The sequence below is a fragment of the Parasteatoda tepidariorum genome, chromosome 4, assembly GCF_982258835.1.
Source record: "Parasteatoda tepidariorum strain Cologne lab strain chromosome 4, Ptep-v5.0, whole genome shotgun sequence".
Lineage (NCBI taxonomy): Eukaryota > Metazoa > Arthropoda > Arachnida > Araneae > Theridiidae > Parasteatoda > Parasteatoda tepidariorum.
In genome coordinates this window covers 1922442-1941172 of record NC_141758.1, presented here as the reverse complement: position 1 = coordinate 1941172, position 18731 = coordinate 1922442, and the positions used below count along the sequence as shown (strand labels likewise).

The 18731-nt window shown below is 29.4% G+C and overlaps 1 protein-coding gene across 7 annotated transcripts in view; it reads right to left on the bottom strand.

The window, feature by feature from the left end:
• The window catches only part of LOC107445650 (nuclear receptor coactivator 7), a 92954-nt gene that overhangs the window by 28861 nt on the left and 45362 nt on the right, over positions 1-18731 (bottom strand). For 2 of the 7 annotated variants that reach the window (XM_021147932.4, XM_071181902.2), the window contains exon 1: positions 2513-2723. The exons of 3 other annotated variants lie outside the window; for them this stretch is intronic. Coding sequence is in view for 2 of the 4 variants with exons in the window: in XM_071181900.2 (XP_071038001.1) it covers positions 1952-2004 (53 nt within the window). In the remaining 2 variants the exon portion in view is untranslated. Of the gene's footprint in view, positions 1-1951; positions 2170-2512; positions 2724-18731 lie in introns of those variants that run through there. 2 more of the 7 variants (XM_071181900.2, XM_021147931.4) reach the window with 2 other exon arrangements.

The window sequence follows — 18731 nt, the reverse complement described above, 5'->3', positions numbered from 1 at the left end:
GATAAGGAATTGCTTAGGAAACTATTGTACGCCACTAGGGGAGTTTTCCTATTATAGAGACAGTGCTTGTGAGCCCTTAAACCTGCATTTCCATTTCTCTAAAATATCTTAATTTCATATTAATTATATGTTTCAATTAATTATTATTTAAAAATGCATTTAATGAGGCTCAGAAATAGCTATTTTATCATAATTTTAATTTAAGTATAAAGTATTTTTGTTTAATCAGGGGTCTGTCAAAGCCAAATTTACTACCGTTTAGCGGTATCTTCACAAATGCAACTTTTGGAAAAACGGTAGTTTCACAAAATACTCTTTTTTTAATTTTATTTTTGAGTCTCGTAAGAAACGATAAATTTATATTTTTACCATATTTTTGTGTTGATTTTTTAATATAATTTTCAATATTCACAAACTAAGTCTAAATTTTCACAAAATAGGTACCTCTCAGAAAAACCTAGATAGATTCCTGTTAATATAACTAATAAACACATTCTTTAAAGTGTGATTTTTTAGTGTGATTTCAGTAATAATGAAGGTTTTTACTAAAAAATAATATAAGGGACATGCATGTAAATTAATATGTTTATATGCATATTCCTTTTATTATTTCACTAAAAAAGCTCTGAATAAAATTAACAGTCATTCTTTTAAAAAATTTATAATTATTTAAATATTTTTTTTTAAATATCAATTTAAGTATAAAATATTTTGAATTCAATGTAGTTAAAAAATACATAATGAAGGGGATAATTTTTTTAAGGCACATTTCATTGATAATGAAAATTTTTATTAAGAAATTATGAAAATGATATGCATGTAACTTAAAATGTTTTAAAATATACAAAAAAAAAAAAAAAAAAAAAAAAAGACTAAACATAGATAAGAGTGGCATGAAACTTTTAAATTATAATATTTCACAAAATGCAAGGTAAAATAATTTACTGCAATCAAAATATTTCAATAATACCCATTTAGTTTTACTCATTTAAATGCAGTGCTTTTAAAACTTTTTAAATATATAGTTAGGGTATATCAAGAATTGTTCTACCCAAAGTAACTTAAAATATTTTTTTTATTACATTTTATAATATCTCAACTAATTTACTCTACATTAGATATCTAATTGACAAATAGTCGCCCAATCTTTAACATTCATTAGCAAGTCAAGCTTTTAATAATTAGTAATTTTCACCATTTTAGTAATAAATTTTCACTTTAATATTGTTCTTAAGAAATTTTAAGCATTATTAACACATTTTATTGGACATTTTGCCCTGCTAAAAATTAAATGATTCTTTAATTCATTTTAATGTATTTTCACAGTAAACTTATTTTTAAAAAAAATTATATCCTTAATAGAATATCAAATGCATCATCATAAATTAAACTTAAATAAGAAGTTATTTTATCTAACATGATCTAGGGAGGGGAATTTATTAAATAGCAGAATCTTTCTCAATGGCTATGGAATTTCTGAAGTAGTAACTAAATAAAATTTTATCCTGATAGCAAAGGTTATGTTTTGATGCAAGATTAATGACTTAAAAATCTGATTCGAATGATATATGAAATTTTTAAATGATATAACAATTGAAATAATTAAAGCACAAACAATAAACTTCAGATAATCAATTGTATTTAATTTTCTAAGGGAAAAAAAAGAATTTTTTTTAAAAAAATTTAAAAAATAAATTGGAAAGATATTAATTGTAGTATGGAATTCAAGTGGCACCCATGTTATCAAAAATCTAAAAAAAATAAATTGAGGTTATTACTCTACTACAAATTTAGGCAAAAATTCTGTGTTGTATGAATTTGGATTGGAGAACTTAAAAATTTGAGGAAAACAGATTTATACCATTGTGTTACAAAAATATACATTTTCAATCATAAATTACACATTAATAAGAATAAAAATATTCCTAAAAAAAATGTAGAAGATTATTACTGTTCAGACTTGTGATTATCGTCCATGATTCGAGAGATGAGACTCCGTGACATAAAAGGTAAGAAGTTGGATGCGAGCACACAAAACACATGCTACAGGTACAGCGATTTTTCCATAACCATGTCTACTGTTGTTCTAACATAAGAGGACATAAATTTTAAGTTGCGGACCGCTGGAACTACCCAACCGAATCCAACAATGGGTTACATTCCTTTCTCTTCACTCCGCCGCCACATCTCGATTGATTTAAAGTGGATAAAAAATAAAAAAAAGACTTTCTCTCATAATATTTATTATGCCTCAGCTCTTTATATTTTCACACTCTTCTATTACTAACGAATAAGGGTATTTATTAATAATAAGAAAGAAAACTCGGAACTTGAAAAAGAAATCATGAATATAATCATGAGCAATTGAAATGTCATATTAATTAAATACTGTTACAAATTGTCAAGAAAATTAGATCATAAGAAACTGCGTTTAAGGAAAATAAGAAAGATTCGCATTGGATATTGAAAAGTTTTATATGATAACAGATTTATTTATAACAGTTGATCCTACCTGTATGGTGAGAAATCACACAAGTTTCTTAAATAATATAATATCTTTTTTCTTTCTGGCAGCGAAACGCACACCCACTAGTTATTCACTTCACATTTTAATTTGTTAAATTCTAAAGATTCGCAACACCAAAAATAAACAAACCTATTGAAAGGTTGGTCACGGTCAAAGTGAATTTATGGTGTTACGATTAAGAAATCGTTTTCTATACAAAAGTAAACATAAACAAACGATGGAACTCGATCGTTTCTACTTCCGGTGAGTGAAGCAAAGTATTTTCGATCATATTTGGTTTTTATGGAAACAAATAATAGATGAAGATATTTCTTTGAATCTCGTGATTCAGAAAATATTTATTTAAATTTCTATTGCTCCATTTGAACGCTAATTCAAATAATTCATTTCATTTTTTAAGGAAAATTTGGCAGTTTTTTGGATAAAAACTGTGGCTTTGTCTGAGAAATGTAGTTTTTGAAAATTGTTATCCTGTTTTGAAGTTTTTATCACTTTGTAACATTCATTTTAAAGTAATCATCAATAACTCCTAATCGTAATAAAGTATGATTAATTACAAGTTATCATGATTACAAATAAACAACCATAATTTATGAGAACAAGCAAATTTTCTCCAAAAAAAATTCACATTAGAAGTAGCAAATAAATATTTAGATGAGGGAAAAGAACAAAAACGTTTGCAGACGGGGTCAATGTTAATTGAGGGCACAGGAAGAGCAAAGTGAGATGCTAAAATGAAATCACTATTGTTGTAAGTTGTGACTTTAACATAAGTAACACAAAATAACCAATTATCTTTATAATATCATTTGAATATTCCAATATCTGTCTGACATCAGTAAAATGTTACATTAACATTCGGACATTTTGTATTACTTGGGAATGTCCTTCTTTTTTTAGAAAACTTTAAAGCTTCCTTCGCAAATAAATAGGATTTTAATCCTTCGATTGCCATCTTTTATGGTCTAAATCAGAGGTCGCCAAAGTGGTCTATATAGACCCCCAGGGGTCTATTTAACATAAGCAGGAGTCGATCTGAGCCAGGGGGTCGAATAGGGGTCGATCCGAACAGGAAGAGTCGATTGGTCGAAGGATTATCAGTATTTTTCAGATATGTGACAATTAGAAATAAAAGAAGACTTGGAAATATATACAGGTAATCTTCAAAAATTGAGCGACGATTTTAAACTGCGTTTTGTTGATTTGGAAAACATTGACATCCCTGATTGGATTATTGTGCCATTTTCTGCTCAAATTGAAAACGTGACATCAACCTGCAAGATGAGCTAGCTGAATTATTATGGGGATTTGAAGCAAAGACGCTTTTTAAAAATTTAACAATAAACAAATTTTGGACAAATATAAATATAATGCAAAAATATGTAAGACTTTACGAATTAGCTCAGCCATTTATGATAGCATTTCCAAGTTCCTATATGGTTGAAGCCGGTTTCAGTCACGTAAATTCAATCTTAACTAAGAACAGAATTAAATTAAATGTGGAGTTTCGGGGGGATTTAAGATTAAAATTGACCAATTTTGAACCCAATATAACGAACCTTGAAGGAAAAAAAACACCAGGCTCACCCATGTCATTGATTAAGAAGCAATAAATCCGTAGTTACTTTACTTATTATTTCTACTTACTAATAATTACTTATTATTTCATAAATACTATTAAGGTATTTATATTTCAACATTAATTAATATATTTTTCATAAAACTATTGTTACACTATGTACTATTACTTTAATAAATGTTCAAAATCATAAAATAAATGTACAAACACAGTATCTAATAGAGTTTTATTTTAATTAACAGAAAATTACTTTGATGGATTTGGAGATTTCGAAAAGTTATGTAGGGGTCGATGATCAAAAAAGTTTGGCAACCCCTGGTCTAAATAAACGAAGATTGAAAATTTCCTTCTTTTTTCTTTTCTTTTTTGTCTCTCCCGCAAGCAATTTGGTTACTCTAATGGTGGTGAAAGAAATAAGTAGATCCCGGATTTTGATGACCTAAAAAATCTCAACTAATGCCCTTAAAAAGTGCAAAAAATGCCCTTAAAAAGGGCAAAAAATGCCCTCAAAAATGCAAAAATTGCGCAAATAATGCCTTAAATAAAGTAAAAATATTGAATTAAAAATTTTTTTACTCTTTAAAATTATTATGAGTCATTTAAAAGATATAAAGCAATGCAATACTTGTTCTACGCTCATTAAAGTTTGAAAAATATGTTTTATATCCTAAAATAACAAAAAAAAAGGAAAATATATTGACACCAAAACATTTTCATTTTGTATAGAAACTTTAATGGATATAGCAACTTCCATCTCATAATATTACTAAATATCAGAATTACATTGGATTATTAAATGTTTTTTGATAATTTGAAATGTAAACGAGCGTCTCTTGTCTGAAAGCAAATTTTCATTCCTGCAAAAGCTTCTTTCAACGTCTACTGATGTTATAGGTGCGTACTTGAAAAAGACGGTCTCACTTACTGACAATTCTTCTTCAATTTGAAAAGATTTTGCTTCACCTGTTAATATCCTATAGATTTTCTTCCTTGTTTAGAAGCCAGTGTAATAATGAAAATTGATAAAAAATAATAAAATTTGTAAAAAATTAACAGAAAGCTTTAAAAAATGCATTAAAATGCAAAATACGCCCCAAAATTTCAAGAAAAATGCCCTATAAATCTAAAAAAATGCTCTAAAAGACAAAAAATGTCCAAAAATGCAAAAAATGCAAATGTCATCAAAATCCGGGCCTTAGAAATAAGCATATAGTGTTTATATTTATTTATTGTTCTTCAGAGAGACGATGGAATAAATCAAAATTGTTGGAAGGTGTGATAATTACACTAATATTGATTATAATGGTTAAATGGCATAGTAACAATTCATAGAATACTTCTTCTAAACTTCTAAAAATGATAATTCATAACTCATTGTTTATTTATTATGATTATTTCGTCACCTGAAACGAAAGCTTTTGTTCTTTAATTCAACAAAAGCTGATCGGGAAGAGAGAAAAAGAAAAAAATTTTAACACTTCAAGATCCTCATTTGGTTCGCAAATAATACAGGTCAACTATAAAAAAAAAAAAAAAATGCATATATCCATCAAAATCAATTATTTTACGAAATAAACCTTTTTTTTCTCTGAAAAGGTTTTACTGTTAATTCTATGCTTGATGCTTACAGTTTCATAATAAAATATAAAATATACTTTATTATGTTTTATTGAAACGTGTCAGAATGCAGCTAAAGTAACTATAGACCTTGGAAGAATTTGTACGCTTCTTAATGATGTTATATTATGGTTATTTAATTACGAAAAATTCATTAGGAAACGCTAATTCGTTCAGCTCATTTTCATCCACATACAACTTCTTATTAAATACATATAAATGTGTCCATAGTTTAAATTATAAGATTAAGTGAAGGAATTTATCCGAATCATTTTATTTTTTTATAACATAAAAAGATATTTATTATCTTTCGAGCATTCTAATTAAACAGTAAAATCACATGGTATGATAAGTAAAGCAAAGGAGATCTAGATACTTTCGGCTGTAATCAACATAAAAAATTTTAAAGATATGAAAGAATTTACTTTTCAATTATTAATTTATCTCTTATTTAGCAGTGCTTGCTAGCAATATTGTCTTTTATCATTGATTTTTTTAATTTGCATTATTATTCAAAATTAAAGGCTTACAAATAAAAGTGTCCCTTAAACTCTGTTAACTAAGATTGGCGAATTATTTCATCATACAGGAACTCAAGGATGCTAACCCCCCCCCCCTAAGCTGATGGAGTATTCCCTCAAAATTTAGAACCCCTCTCCTTATTTCAGCAAACACAAATATAGATACAAACTTTTTGTATTTAAATAACAATAATATTATACATGAGCATAATGCAAATTCCTTGCTTACTTCACTGTTAACTGTGAATAATATTTTGATTAGCATAATTTTCAGAAGACAAAATAAACATTATGAAAAAAAAATTAGGAAAAATTAGTTTTAAGTTAATATTATTAACAAAACTAATAAAGTGTTCCACTTTAAGACAATTTTTTAAATTTTATTTGCCCATGATTACTATATCACAATATGATAGGTAAAATTAGTGTAATTAAGTATATTTTTTTAATTCCTTAAGGTTCCTAATAATTTAATTAAAATCTTTATGTAAAGTTCTTGTCCGTAAACTGCAAATTAATTTTTCCATATTAATCAGTTTTTAAAATGATATTTAACGAATTTTTGGGCTCAGTTTTGCATTGCGAAAAAAAAAATTTTTTTTTTGCAGTGTTTCTTTCCGCTTTTTTCCACGGCACATTTTTACCCGATATACACATGAGATAACTACACATAGCTGATATTTCCCGAGAAATTTCAACTTCGACACCACTAAAAGAAACTGGAACCAAAAGAAAACAAACAAAGAAATTGAAGAGATTTTTAAAAGACTTTTTGAAAACAGAATTGTGGATCTGGCCTAAACCGATCCTTCAACAGTATTCCTTGGATGCCCCGAATGGGGGGCGGGACAGGGTAAAGCAGAACTACACATGAGATACACATTTTTAAGCAATCCTGACGCCATGGAGTCTGTTTTAAAACAAGTTTGACTTAGATTAATGCCTCAAAATAACCTATAATTAAGGCAATGAAACTTCAAAATTAAAAGCTGAAATCGTGTTGAAGTACCCGATAACATCGAAACCGGGGTAAAATTGGGTCTTGACAGTTGACCCTGAGAGTCTGAAATAAATTTTGAGACAGCCAAAAATTAAGATCGGGTGAATACTGAGAAGGAACAACCATAAGGCCACTCTCAGATACTGCAGCTTCGCCCATACATAAAAAGAGTACAGCTCACGAAGGGGGGAAAGAAAAGAAAAAAAACGGATCACCCTGAAGAGGATTTGATCCTAACAATCGGATCTTCACGTTCTAGTACTCAATCTTAATGGCTCGAAGGGGTGACCTCAAATATGCTAATTAATAAGTGCAGATGATATTTTAAGATACGAAATCAAACATAAAAACATACTTTTTCAGAATAAACATACCTTTTTTCACTTTTTTTTGAAGTATACGGATTTCTGACCCCCAAAATATAGGGGGTAGCCGCAATCTGGAAAATAGGATCCCAATAGTTTGGTCAGGAAAGAGCTTAAAATTTTGGACCTCTTAATGTTAATTTTACTTTTGGCATATTTCGCTATATCACGAGAATTTTTTAAGAAAATTAAATAAAAAATTTGTACACTATTATAAAATTCGTTTATCCAAAGATAATTCCATGGAAAAAAATATTTTTAGTAAGTATTTATTATTTTTTATTATTTTATTTAAGAATGGTCGAAAAAATTTTTGAATTGTAAGGCATAAAATGTTTTTTGCATTATTTTAAAGAGTATAATTTTTCATGTCAAAACACAAATTTCGAGCAAAATTGGTTGAATAGTTCCAAAGAAATTGAATTTCAAAAAAGTCAGATATATGAAATTTGATTTCTCAGGAACTGTTCGACCAATTTTGCTCAAATTTTATATTTTATATACTCTTTATTATTTTATTATACTCTTTAAAATTATGTAAAAATTTGTATGCTTTACAATTCAAAATTTTTTTCAACCCTTATTTAAATAATAAAAAATAATAAAAATTATTTCCTGCTTGAAATTATCACTGAATAAACGAATTTTGTAATTGCTTGCAAAAACTTTTCAATTCGTTTGAAAGGTTCTCGAGACATAATCAGGGCCCCAATTAGCCTAATTGGCGCCCAAGGTAAAAACTTCTTTGGGGGTCCCCTATGCTTCACTTTTTCAGTAATGAAGAACAAAACTTTATGGAGGTATTTAAATTTTTCACCTCATTATAGATAAAATAAAAAGAAAATTGACTACAACTTAAAATAGCTATAAAGTCCCTCCCCCCTTCAATGGTCAGACAAAATATCGTTCCGTCAATTTTATTGATTGACAACTCCATGTCAATCATGCCGAATGCAGTTTTCTGATTGTCCTCTAGCTGTGAAAAATTTATATCCTTGCTGACATTAGGACAAAATTCCGCAAAATTTTTGCAATTACACTGGCTCAATTAAGCCAATCAAAATTCTGTATTTTTGTAAACATATCGTATTTCGCGATGTGTAAAAATACAAGCTTTTGATTGGTCAAATTTATCCATCGTAATTATGAAAATTCTGCTGAATTCCGTCCTAGAAAGCCATGGATTTACGAAATGTAGATTTTTTTTAGTTCATACTACTGTTTAATGAAGAAGTTAACATAAAATTGACGGACTTTGCATTGTACTGATATTTTGTTTAAAAAAAGTTCAATTAAGAAGGAAGCGTAAAATAAACTTTCTACTCGATTTGGGGGCCCCCTCTGATGTGGGGGCCCGGGGCAACTGCCCCTTATGTCCCTGCCTTGTGGTCCGTCTTGATATATATATATATATTATAAAGAATACTGTTCAAATTGCAAATAAGAAGATAAAAGTACGCATCAACCACGCAGTGTTCCAGAGAAACTTAGAAACCAGATGAACTATTGAGAACAGATGAAGAAAAAGCCGCCATCATCCGAGGAGACTCGAAAACGATGACCCAGTTAATTAATTTGTCTGCATTTGTTATACGTTTGTTTGAATAAAGAAGGTTCGTAAATTTTCTAAGTGTAGCCTCTTTGCTGATGACTAATTTTTTGTACCAAAATTTTTCTTGATTACTGGTTGCAATAGACTGTGAAGACAGAAACTCTTTGAAAACTGCCATTTACAGATGGTATTTTAGTGCCGAAATGCATGCAAAGTATTTCTGATATTTTAATTTTCTGCTAATTTTCTTACTCTAAAGATATCTTATGACATATGGATGATAACGGAATCATTAAAAATTTATGGCAACCTTATTATAACTTTTTTCAATCAGCGTAATATAAATAAAAATAAAAAAATTACATCAATTTTATCTTTAAATGTTTATTTTTCTCGAGTCAACATCAGTTTCAGATGTTACAAAGGTAAAATGATAGTGATAAAATTATTCAGACAAAATTGTTCCACCAAAAGAAAGATAAAATTATTCCACCATAAAAGGTTTTTGAAAATATCCCACCCTAAAGAAATTAAGCATTTATACAAGAGGGTGCACTTGCACCCCCCTGGCTTTTTTTTTAAACAATGAAAGCGATACAGAAAAACAATTTTGTTATAAAAAAATTTTATTAAAAATATTCTTATTCAAAAACAACTAATTAAGTAATTATTGATACATAACAATTAAAAAATTGCTTAATTAAACAAGAATTGTAATCGTCTTGTTTGCTGTCCAAATCTGTTTATCACTTTTTCAATGAATTCTGAGTCATCTTGAATTCTTTTCTTATGCACACTGAGCATACACAAACTTGGCAGATATCTAAGCTATATTTTTAAATTTCATTTAATAAAATATAAATAATATTATATTTTCTATTAGTTATTTAGTTTAACAAAGGTGTATAACACAAACTGACTTCTCACAACTGTAAAACTTCATCAACGCAATAAATACCAATGTTAAGCGTGCACAAACTCGTTAGTATACGAAACTACTGTTTGTAGTTATTTGTGTTTCAAAGTCAGTAGCTATGCCATCAATACAGTTTCTCGTGGCAAAATTTGCAAGTACAAGAAATTCGTACTTTTTTTTAAATATCTTGTTAACAATGAAGAAATGTATCTTGAAAAAAAATTAACAGATGAAAGTATATGTAATAACAAAACAAAATGCAATAACAGAATATTTAAAAATAAAAAAAAATTGGGGTGGGGGGGGTAGTTTGCTAGAGAGTTGCACCCCCTTTTATTCTGTCGGCGCCCTTGACTCCAGTCTTACCAAATGGCTGTTTACAAATGCGCTTATTTTATTTTTTGTTTTATGTAAATTTGAATTGAAGATCTAATAAGTTTGACTAGAAGAATAACTGTCAATAAAAAAAACTTCTGAAACGTTTCCCCCACTTTTTTTAAAGTAACCCTTTCCACTGAAAAAAAAAATTTCCACTATTTAACTAAACCATAGATAATAAATATACTTTTTATTTGTTATTTTATGTTATTGTAAGGTTATACAATTAGGATATGATAATGAGGCTTGAAAAATTCCCCACCAAAAAAAACTTTTAAGACCTAATTTTTAAAAAAATATATTTTAATATCCTTTAATATATAATCAAAAATACCTCTAAGTCTATTTAATAAGTCTATTTTACAGTTAATAGACAACAAATCTAAAATATTTTTTAATGAAAGTATCCCCCCCCTCCAAATGTCCTATGACCGCTTGCCTCCCCCCCCCCCTACCGCACGATTTACTGATGCAATGGGGTTTGAGATTTTTCGGAAGGGAAATTACTTAAGATGAGATGAAAAGCGAGTCGAACAAAAGCTCCGGTAAACAAGTTAATCTACAAATATAATCACAAAGTAATCGGACTTTTTTATGCAGTATTTTATGATAACCCGTTATACAATTAATAAATAGTTAATAAGTTATATATACATTTATATAAAACTTTTATGTAAAATTATGACCAGTCAACGGATCCACTTTAAATACTGAGTACAAAATAAATACATATTTTAAAATTCTAAAGCTAATAAGAATTGCACTATGCAAATTAATCATATCGCCGGGAAACTTTAAACGAGTTTTTATAGGGACGAAACATTAAATATGAATTACAAGTGCGTGTCTGAAGTTGTTGTGGCACAAAATTATTAGGTTTAAATTTCAGCCTAATAGATGTCATTGTGGTTAGGAATAGTATTCGAATCAACCAACCGCTATTCGGTCATGGATCAGATGTGACACAAACAATCGCGAACCACGACGACCAAATGATTATAAATTGTTCAATTTATTTATTTTATATCATAAGAACCTTCAACCACCGTTTCTATAGAGATTCAAACTTTCTATATTTAAATGTTTAACAACAGCGCTTTCAATTCAGCGTTTTCCCTCATTGGATGAAATTTAGACCCTGAATTTAGAAAGAAAAAAAAAATTTTGCTTGCATTTATATAGTTTTAATAGCAAAAAATAAAGATCTATTATATATTAGACTATCCGTACTCGGTTCCACCGTTCGTAGTTGGACATTTAAAAGTCAATTCCTATGACCACCCATCAAAAACTAGAGGAAAATCTCTCCAGATGTCCAGAAAATCTCTCCAGATGTAGGCTGACCACCACTGCAGCTACCCAAGAAACATTGTCATTTATTATCAATGTGTGATATCATTTGGAAAAAGACCGATAGCAAAATATTTTTATCACTTTTTTTTTTATCTACAAAAAGGTAGGTAGATATTTTATTTACGTCGCACTATAACTATGCAATAGGCTATTGGCGACGGTCTGGGAAACATCCCCGAGAACGATCCGAAGACATGCCATCACAATTTTGATCCTCTGCAGAGGGGATGACTCCTCTGATTTGGTAGCCCGGTGACCCACGCGCGAAGTCGAGCACTTTACGGTAGAAGAGTTTAACGAGCAACGATACCGCACACCCTCGGTCCCTATGTAGGCTGATCAAAGTGGTCACCCTTCCACTTACTGACCGCAGCGAATGATGCTTGACTTCTGTTTTCTACTGGGAACCATGTCTTCACGATCAGTCCACATCTATATTGATAAAGGAAAGAGTTTGTTGGCTACTGTCTTAAAATTTCAACTGTGAGTGAAAGGGATAATTTTAGCTCTTGATCCTAAAAATAGCTTGAAAGAAAAGTTTCAATTAGTTCCTTTCATTAACGGTGGAATTTTTTTTTTTATCGGTTTAACATTAGAAGTTGTTACAAATTAGACTTTAAACAGTATTGTTTTTTTGAATATTTTAAAGATAACATCAGTGATAATCACTAACTCACAGATCTATTTAATCAATCAAAGACTTTATTGCACAATCTTTAATATTAAATTATTTTTTATTGGTTTAGTCAGTGTAAGATCATGAATGGATCATCGTGGATAGCATGTAAAGTTTATCTGAAACCACGTGCTTATCTTGATTGTAGTTTGTAGTTACACCACGGAAACGTGTTTCTACAGTGGGATACCTGCAAGTGACGTAGTGTGGGTATCTCGATCCTGATTGGCTGCTGAAAAGTGGCATTTGTTTACGATAGCAACTGTTCTTTCCATTCTATTTCGAGTAAGTCACGCCCCTCAAGTATCACTTCTCTTAAGTGACACATTCTAAATTCTTTCACAAAGATTCTTCCACTACAATTTCAATTTCTTCACTATATACTTACACAGAGACTTAACACAAAGACAGGAACGAAGCCATGTGAAACATAAACAAACTAATTATGCATAGAAGTTGCCAGGTACACAAAACAAAAATATATTACTGTTACAATAAAATAAATAAACGAATAATAAATCAAAGTTAATTAAAAAAAGGTGAAAGAATTATATTTCAAATCATTCTATGTGCGACACGGCTCTGTATTTCATTAATTTATCACTAGAGCCCGGAAGTTCAGGCAAAATGCCATAAATGCCCTTTTCTGCCATTTTTAAACGTTTTCTTCTGAAAATGCCTTTTTCTTTCCTTTTGTTCATAAATGCCTATTTCTGTCTAATTTAAAATTTTTCTGCAAAGCTTTTTGTGCTTTTGACCGAGCATAAACGCAAAATGAAGAAATTTTGAAGTACAGAAATGGTTGACTGTCATCCGACGTATTGTAATGCATTTATCGAGATTAGGACCTTATTCCTTTTGTCTTATTAATATTTTCTCTCCGTCTCTTCGTGGCGTCACCTTCGTCGTGGCGTCAGAAAACGTACGTCGCCTTCGCCCGATGCTCTTTGCAAGGAGAGAAAGAAAGGGAGTGAAAAGATTGGAGTTATTTTTACTTACAACCAATAGAATTTTTATTCTTACTTACGGCCCATATAGCCTACACCAGGGGTCGGCAACCTTTTGAAATGAAAGAGCCAAAAGTTACAATTTTACAAAATTTCCCGCTTTTAAAGAGCCACCGAAAATTTTTGATTTAATACTATAATATTTTTTTATGTATAGTATATGATTTTTAATTAAAAAAAAACGGTTTTGAATACAGAATAATATTTATTCTTTATTTTTAAAATACGCTAATAATTTTTTTAAAATTTAGTTTTTATTTAATTTTTAATTTTTTTAACTTATTTCGTTTTTGGGGGGGGGATAAGAATATTTGGGTCATTAAAATTCGATGAAAATTGCAAATTTTCTTACTAATTCTTGTCAAATTTTCAACAAAAAACGCGATTTTTTTGTATTAAATGTGCAACGAAACACAATCTTATCAGACAGATCTTATAATAATTCTTTTTAATTTTTCATAGCAATTCCGTAATAATATTCATTTATAATATATCAGAATTTTTTCACAATTTTCCTTTTTTAAGAAATATGTACCGTCTATTCTTGTCATTGTTAAAAACAATTTTTAAGCACTTAATTATTAAACATTTAAATAAATTTTGCATTTTTTTTCAAGGCAAACGTTAAATCGACTTATGATGAAGTGCTAGAAACGATGGTCACGTACTTTTTCTATTTATTGTAATTTCTATTTCTATTTATTTTCTATTTATTGTAAACATTTATAGAGCCTCGAGCTTTCCAACTCAAATAATTTAACATTTTTTTAAAAAATTAATTTAATAAAAGTCACTGAAAGTAACGATCTTCTATTATTTTAAATATCTTTTATACGCAAAATTACAACATTAATGAATTTGATTGCTAAATTTAATAATATGCAGGTAATTCGGAGTGACCGCTCTTAATATGCATTTAAAGAAATTTTGTTTCAAGTGAACGCGAAAACGAACGGATAGAGGTCACACGTTAGAATTTTAACAATCGAAAACAAACAAATCACTGTTTAGGAAGGCGAGTGTAAAAAGGCGATTAGCGATTTTTTACCAAATTAAATAACTTTATAAATTAAAAACTTCAACATTCACCTGGCAATTAAACAAGCCTGTTATTATTACTATTATTATAAAGATTATATCAATATATTGCATTAGATATTTTTTAAATTTATATGCTTGTTTTTTCCCTTTTAAATTTTAATTTACTACATCCGCTGAAGTAGATTTTTATCTTTATTTTTGACAAGGTTTATAAAAATTTATATTAAGGGTGGTCTTTTCATAACATCATGTTTTACATGATAATAACATGTGATACACATCAAAGGCTTTAAAAAATGTAGATGAAAATTAAATCAGTATTTATTCATTAAACTGAAACATGAAACTGAAAAATTATCAGACATCAATTATGACTCGTGCATTTTTTTTAAACTCTTAATCTAAGTAGGATTCTTTCTGGTGCATTTCAAATATTATATGCGTATTTATTTAATTTTAGTAATTTGATTTGCGAATAATTATTTTTAATGCTTATTTATTACTAAAATTTTATTTTTCATTTTCATTTAATAATTTTATTTATTTTTATTATTCATTTTATAATTTACATTGTTATTAATGTAAGAGCTGTGACTAAAATCTTGAATGGGGATACAGAAATAGTTCTTTTTTTTCCGGGGGGGGGGGGGATGAACTAGTTTCGGAAGCGCAGATAAATTTTTTCACGCATTCTTGCCTTAAATTTGTAAAATGCTAAATTTTTTATCCGAATATTTCTTTATATAAAAATAATACTATATAAATGATAAATAAAACTTTAAAAAAAATTTAACTATGTATTCAAACATTGCAGCGTGATAAATCATAAATAAATATTTTTAAAATTTGATGATTTGTAAATAATGCTTTACCGAAGAATGTTCAAGTCTTTTTTTAAAATATTAAAAAAAAATACCCTTAAATCGCAAAATATTTTTTTTCTAGTTAAAGTAGTTAAAGTACAATTTTGTTAATTATTTATTTTGCTAATTATCGTGCCTTTTAATACAAAACTGTGAATTGAGTTTTGACATAATTACAAAAATATTAAGTTTCTTTTTACTAATAATTAACTTAAACAAATGGAAAATTGTTAACTTAAATCTAAAATATAAATAAAAAACATTAAATACATACGAAATACATCAACATAGTAACAAAAAAGATGAAAAAAAAATTATTTAAAAAAAAACTGCAGCTTTTCTATTTTTAAACACATTATATTTTTAATAAAATAAGTATTAGTATAGTTTTGTTCATAAAGGATTGCAGTTTGAACTTATTATAAAAACAACTGCTACGAACAAATATAGAATTTGATTTTTGAAATTTAAATTAAATAAGATCTGTAAAAAATAATCTCAACTGAAAAAATTAAATTTAAGAATAAATTACTATTTTAAACACAAAATTAAAAAGCTTAGTAAATAACTATTTAAAAAAAGGAAAAAGAATTCCTATATTTAGAATTCAAATGTGATTTATCTGTTTCTATCTCAAGCTCCTACTAATGAATATAAATAACGTAAAAAAATTTTAATTGCTCTTTTTTCTTTCTTTTAATCATTTTACAGTGGAAAAGAGATTAAAATTTTTTTATCTACTTCATAAGAATCAATTTTTACCCATATATATTTTTAAAAAAATTTTTTTTTTCTTTTTTGAAAAAAGTCTTATACCTAAATTTTGAAGCAATAATTGAGGAATTAATTTAATAAGAAAATAACAACATATTTAATGAAATTTAATTTTACCTTAATATTTAAACAATAAGACTGCAAATAGTAAATATTCATAAAAAATTTATACTTACATTCAATAATAATATTAATTTATAAGATATGCTTTAAGTACTTGTAAACTGGCACTGGACAGTTAAAGACAGGTCAGTGAAAGTAACTGGGGAGGTGAGTGAAAAGAAACTGGACAGTCATATAGAGAAAACCACAGCTGTATGTGCATTGAGCCCTTTCCTTCCCTTTCTTAACGACATGGACAAAGATATTGTCCTTATTCTTAGAAAGAGCAAGAGAAAACGTGAGAAAAAGGCATTTCTAGATAAATACTTTTAAAGCACCCTGGATTTTTTCAAGTTGACAGAAATTTCCAGGGTTTTGTCTGCTGTTTCACAAGATCAGAGTCGCAGGCATCATCCTTTTTTTGTGCCTTTTCATGGTGTCGGTAACGGCATGCTCAAACAGACAACAGACTTGCCACTTTTCCGGGTGAATACTCGGAATCGAGTCGGAATGAGACACCCCTCTAATCGGGCTTAACGACAGGCCTGAGGGTAGCGGTTGGTAATTAACGATTATAAGAATAGAAAGCTCTTGAGAAATTAGGTACTTAAAAATATTTTTTCTTATTTTTAAGGGCTTTGGTAACAATTTATTAATTTTTTCGTATGGAACTGGAGAGCCGCAACTTTACATCAAAAGAGCCACCTGTGGCTCGCGAGCCACAAGTTGCCGACCACTGGCCTACACCATCGAATAACTCGTATGCTCTCTTATCTACAAAACGAATTCACCAAGCTGGTTGAGCACATTGTAGCAGGAGCACGAAATAGTTTTCTAGTACTAGTTATTTCAAAAATGCCTAAAGTAAAAGCCTGCACAAGCAAAAAACTGGACAGTTTTGTGAAAGAGTTTGGGTCGGATGTGTTTTCTACTGATGGGTGCATTCTGTTTTGTAAGGCATAAGAGAAGTCAATAAATTTTGAGAAAAAGTATTTTATATCTCAGCACTTGGAGACATCTAAGCATAAAACAGCAAAAAAGATGGGAAAACACCGACTCTGATTTCCACCTGTTTTCAACTATCTTCTCGCAAATCGGAATTTGCAATGGATTTATGCAGATCATTTGTAGATGCCGGCATTCCGCTGTGGAAACTTGAAAATAAAAGCATACGAGCTTTTTTGCAAAAATATACGAATCAAAGTGTGCCCTCTGTGAATCAGCTTTAAGGAAAACTTATTTAGATGACTGTTACACCGAAGTTCTTAAAACTATTCAAAATGAAATCGGAACGAAAAACATATGGCTATCTATAGATGAAACGACAGATGTAACTGGACGATATGTTGCGAATGTTATTGTTGGTGTTACGGATCCATTTGAAAAACATAAAATCTTTTTGTTGACATCTGAACAGTTGCAAAAGACTAACAGTACTACAATTGCACAATTGTTCACTAGTGCACTGGCTTTACTTTGACCAAATGGTACTGAGCATGAAAGAGTGCTATTATTTCTTACAGATGCAGCCACCTACATGAAAAAGGCTGGAAATGCCTTAAAAGTTTTATTTCCTAATATGATCCATCTAACGTGCATTGCACAGGATAGCGGAGGAAGTAAGAGGTCTCTATCCTGAGGTAGACTCGCTTGTTTCTAGTCCGAAAAAAGTATTTGTGAAAGCCCCTTCAAGAGTTCAAGTGTTCAAAGAAATTGCACCAGACATTCAATTACCTCCTAAACCGATCCTTACGAGATGGGGAACATGGATTTCAGCAGTCTCATACTACTGCACAAATTTTGAGGAAGTTACTCGAGTCCTTACCAGCTTTTCCGATGAAGAGGCAATATCCATAAGAAAAAGTAAAAGTCTGCTTAGCAGCTCTAAAATAAATAATGAACTGACTTTTATTTCAACTTATTTTGGGAAGCTCCCTGGAGCTATTGAACACATGGAAAAAAGAAATATGTCTTTGTCCGAGTCACTAAAGATTTTCGACAATACTATTGAAGAACCAGTCTGTGCCTGGACCAGCTGGTGACAGAATAAGGAAGAAATGTGAAAACGTCATCTCTGCAAACACAGACTTTGAATGCATCAAGGACATTGCAAAAGTACTTTCTGGTAATACTGCAGTTGAACTTACCATATCTCCTACCATGGCAAGTTGTTTTAGGTACGCGCCCATAACCTCTGTCGAAGTAGAAAGATCCTTCTCATTGTTTAAAACTATATTGACTGACAGGAAAGAAAATTTCTCTTTTGAAAATTTAAAAAAGCATCTAGTTGTGATGTGCAACAACAATCAATCATCAGAATAAATCTTGAAATAATCTTTTGAATTTTTATTTCACACTTACGCAGTTGAGGTTTTTTTGTGCAATAATGTCCACTTCTTTTGTACTATTGCTACGACAGTCGAGTAAAATGAATATGTAGGTATACCGGATACTTCTAGC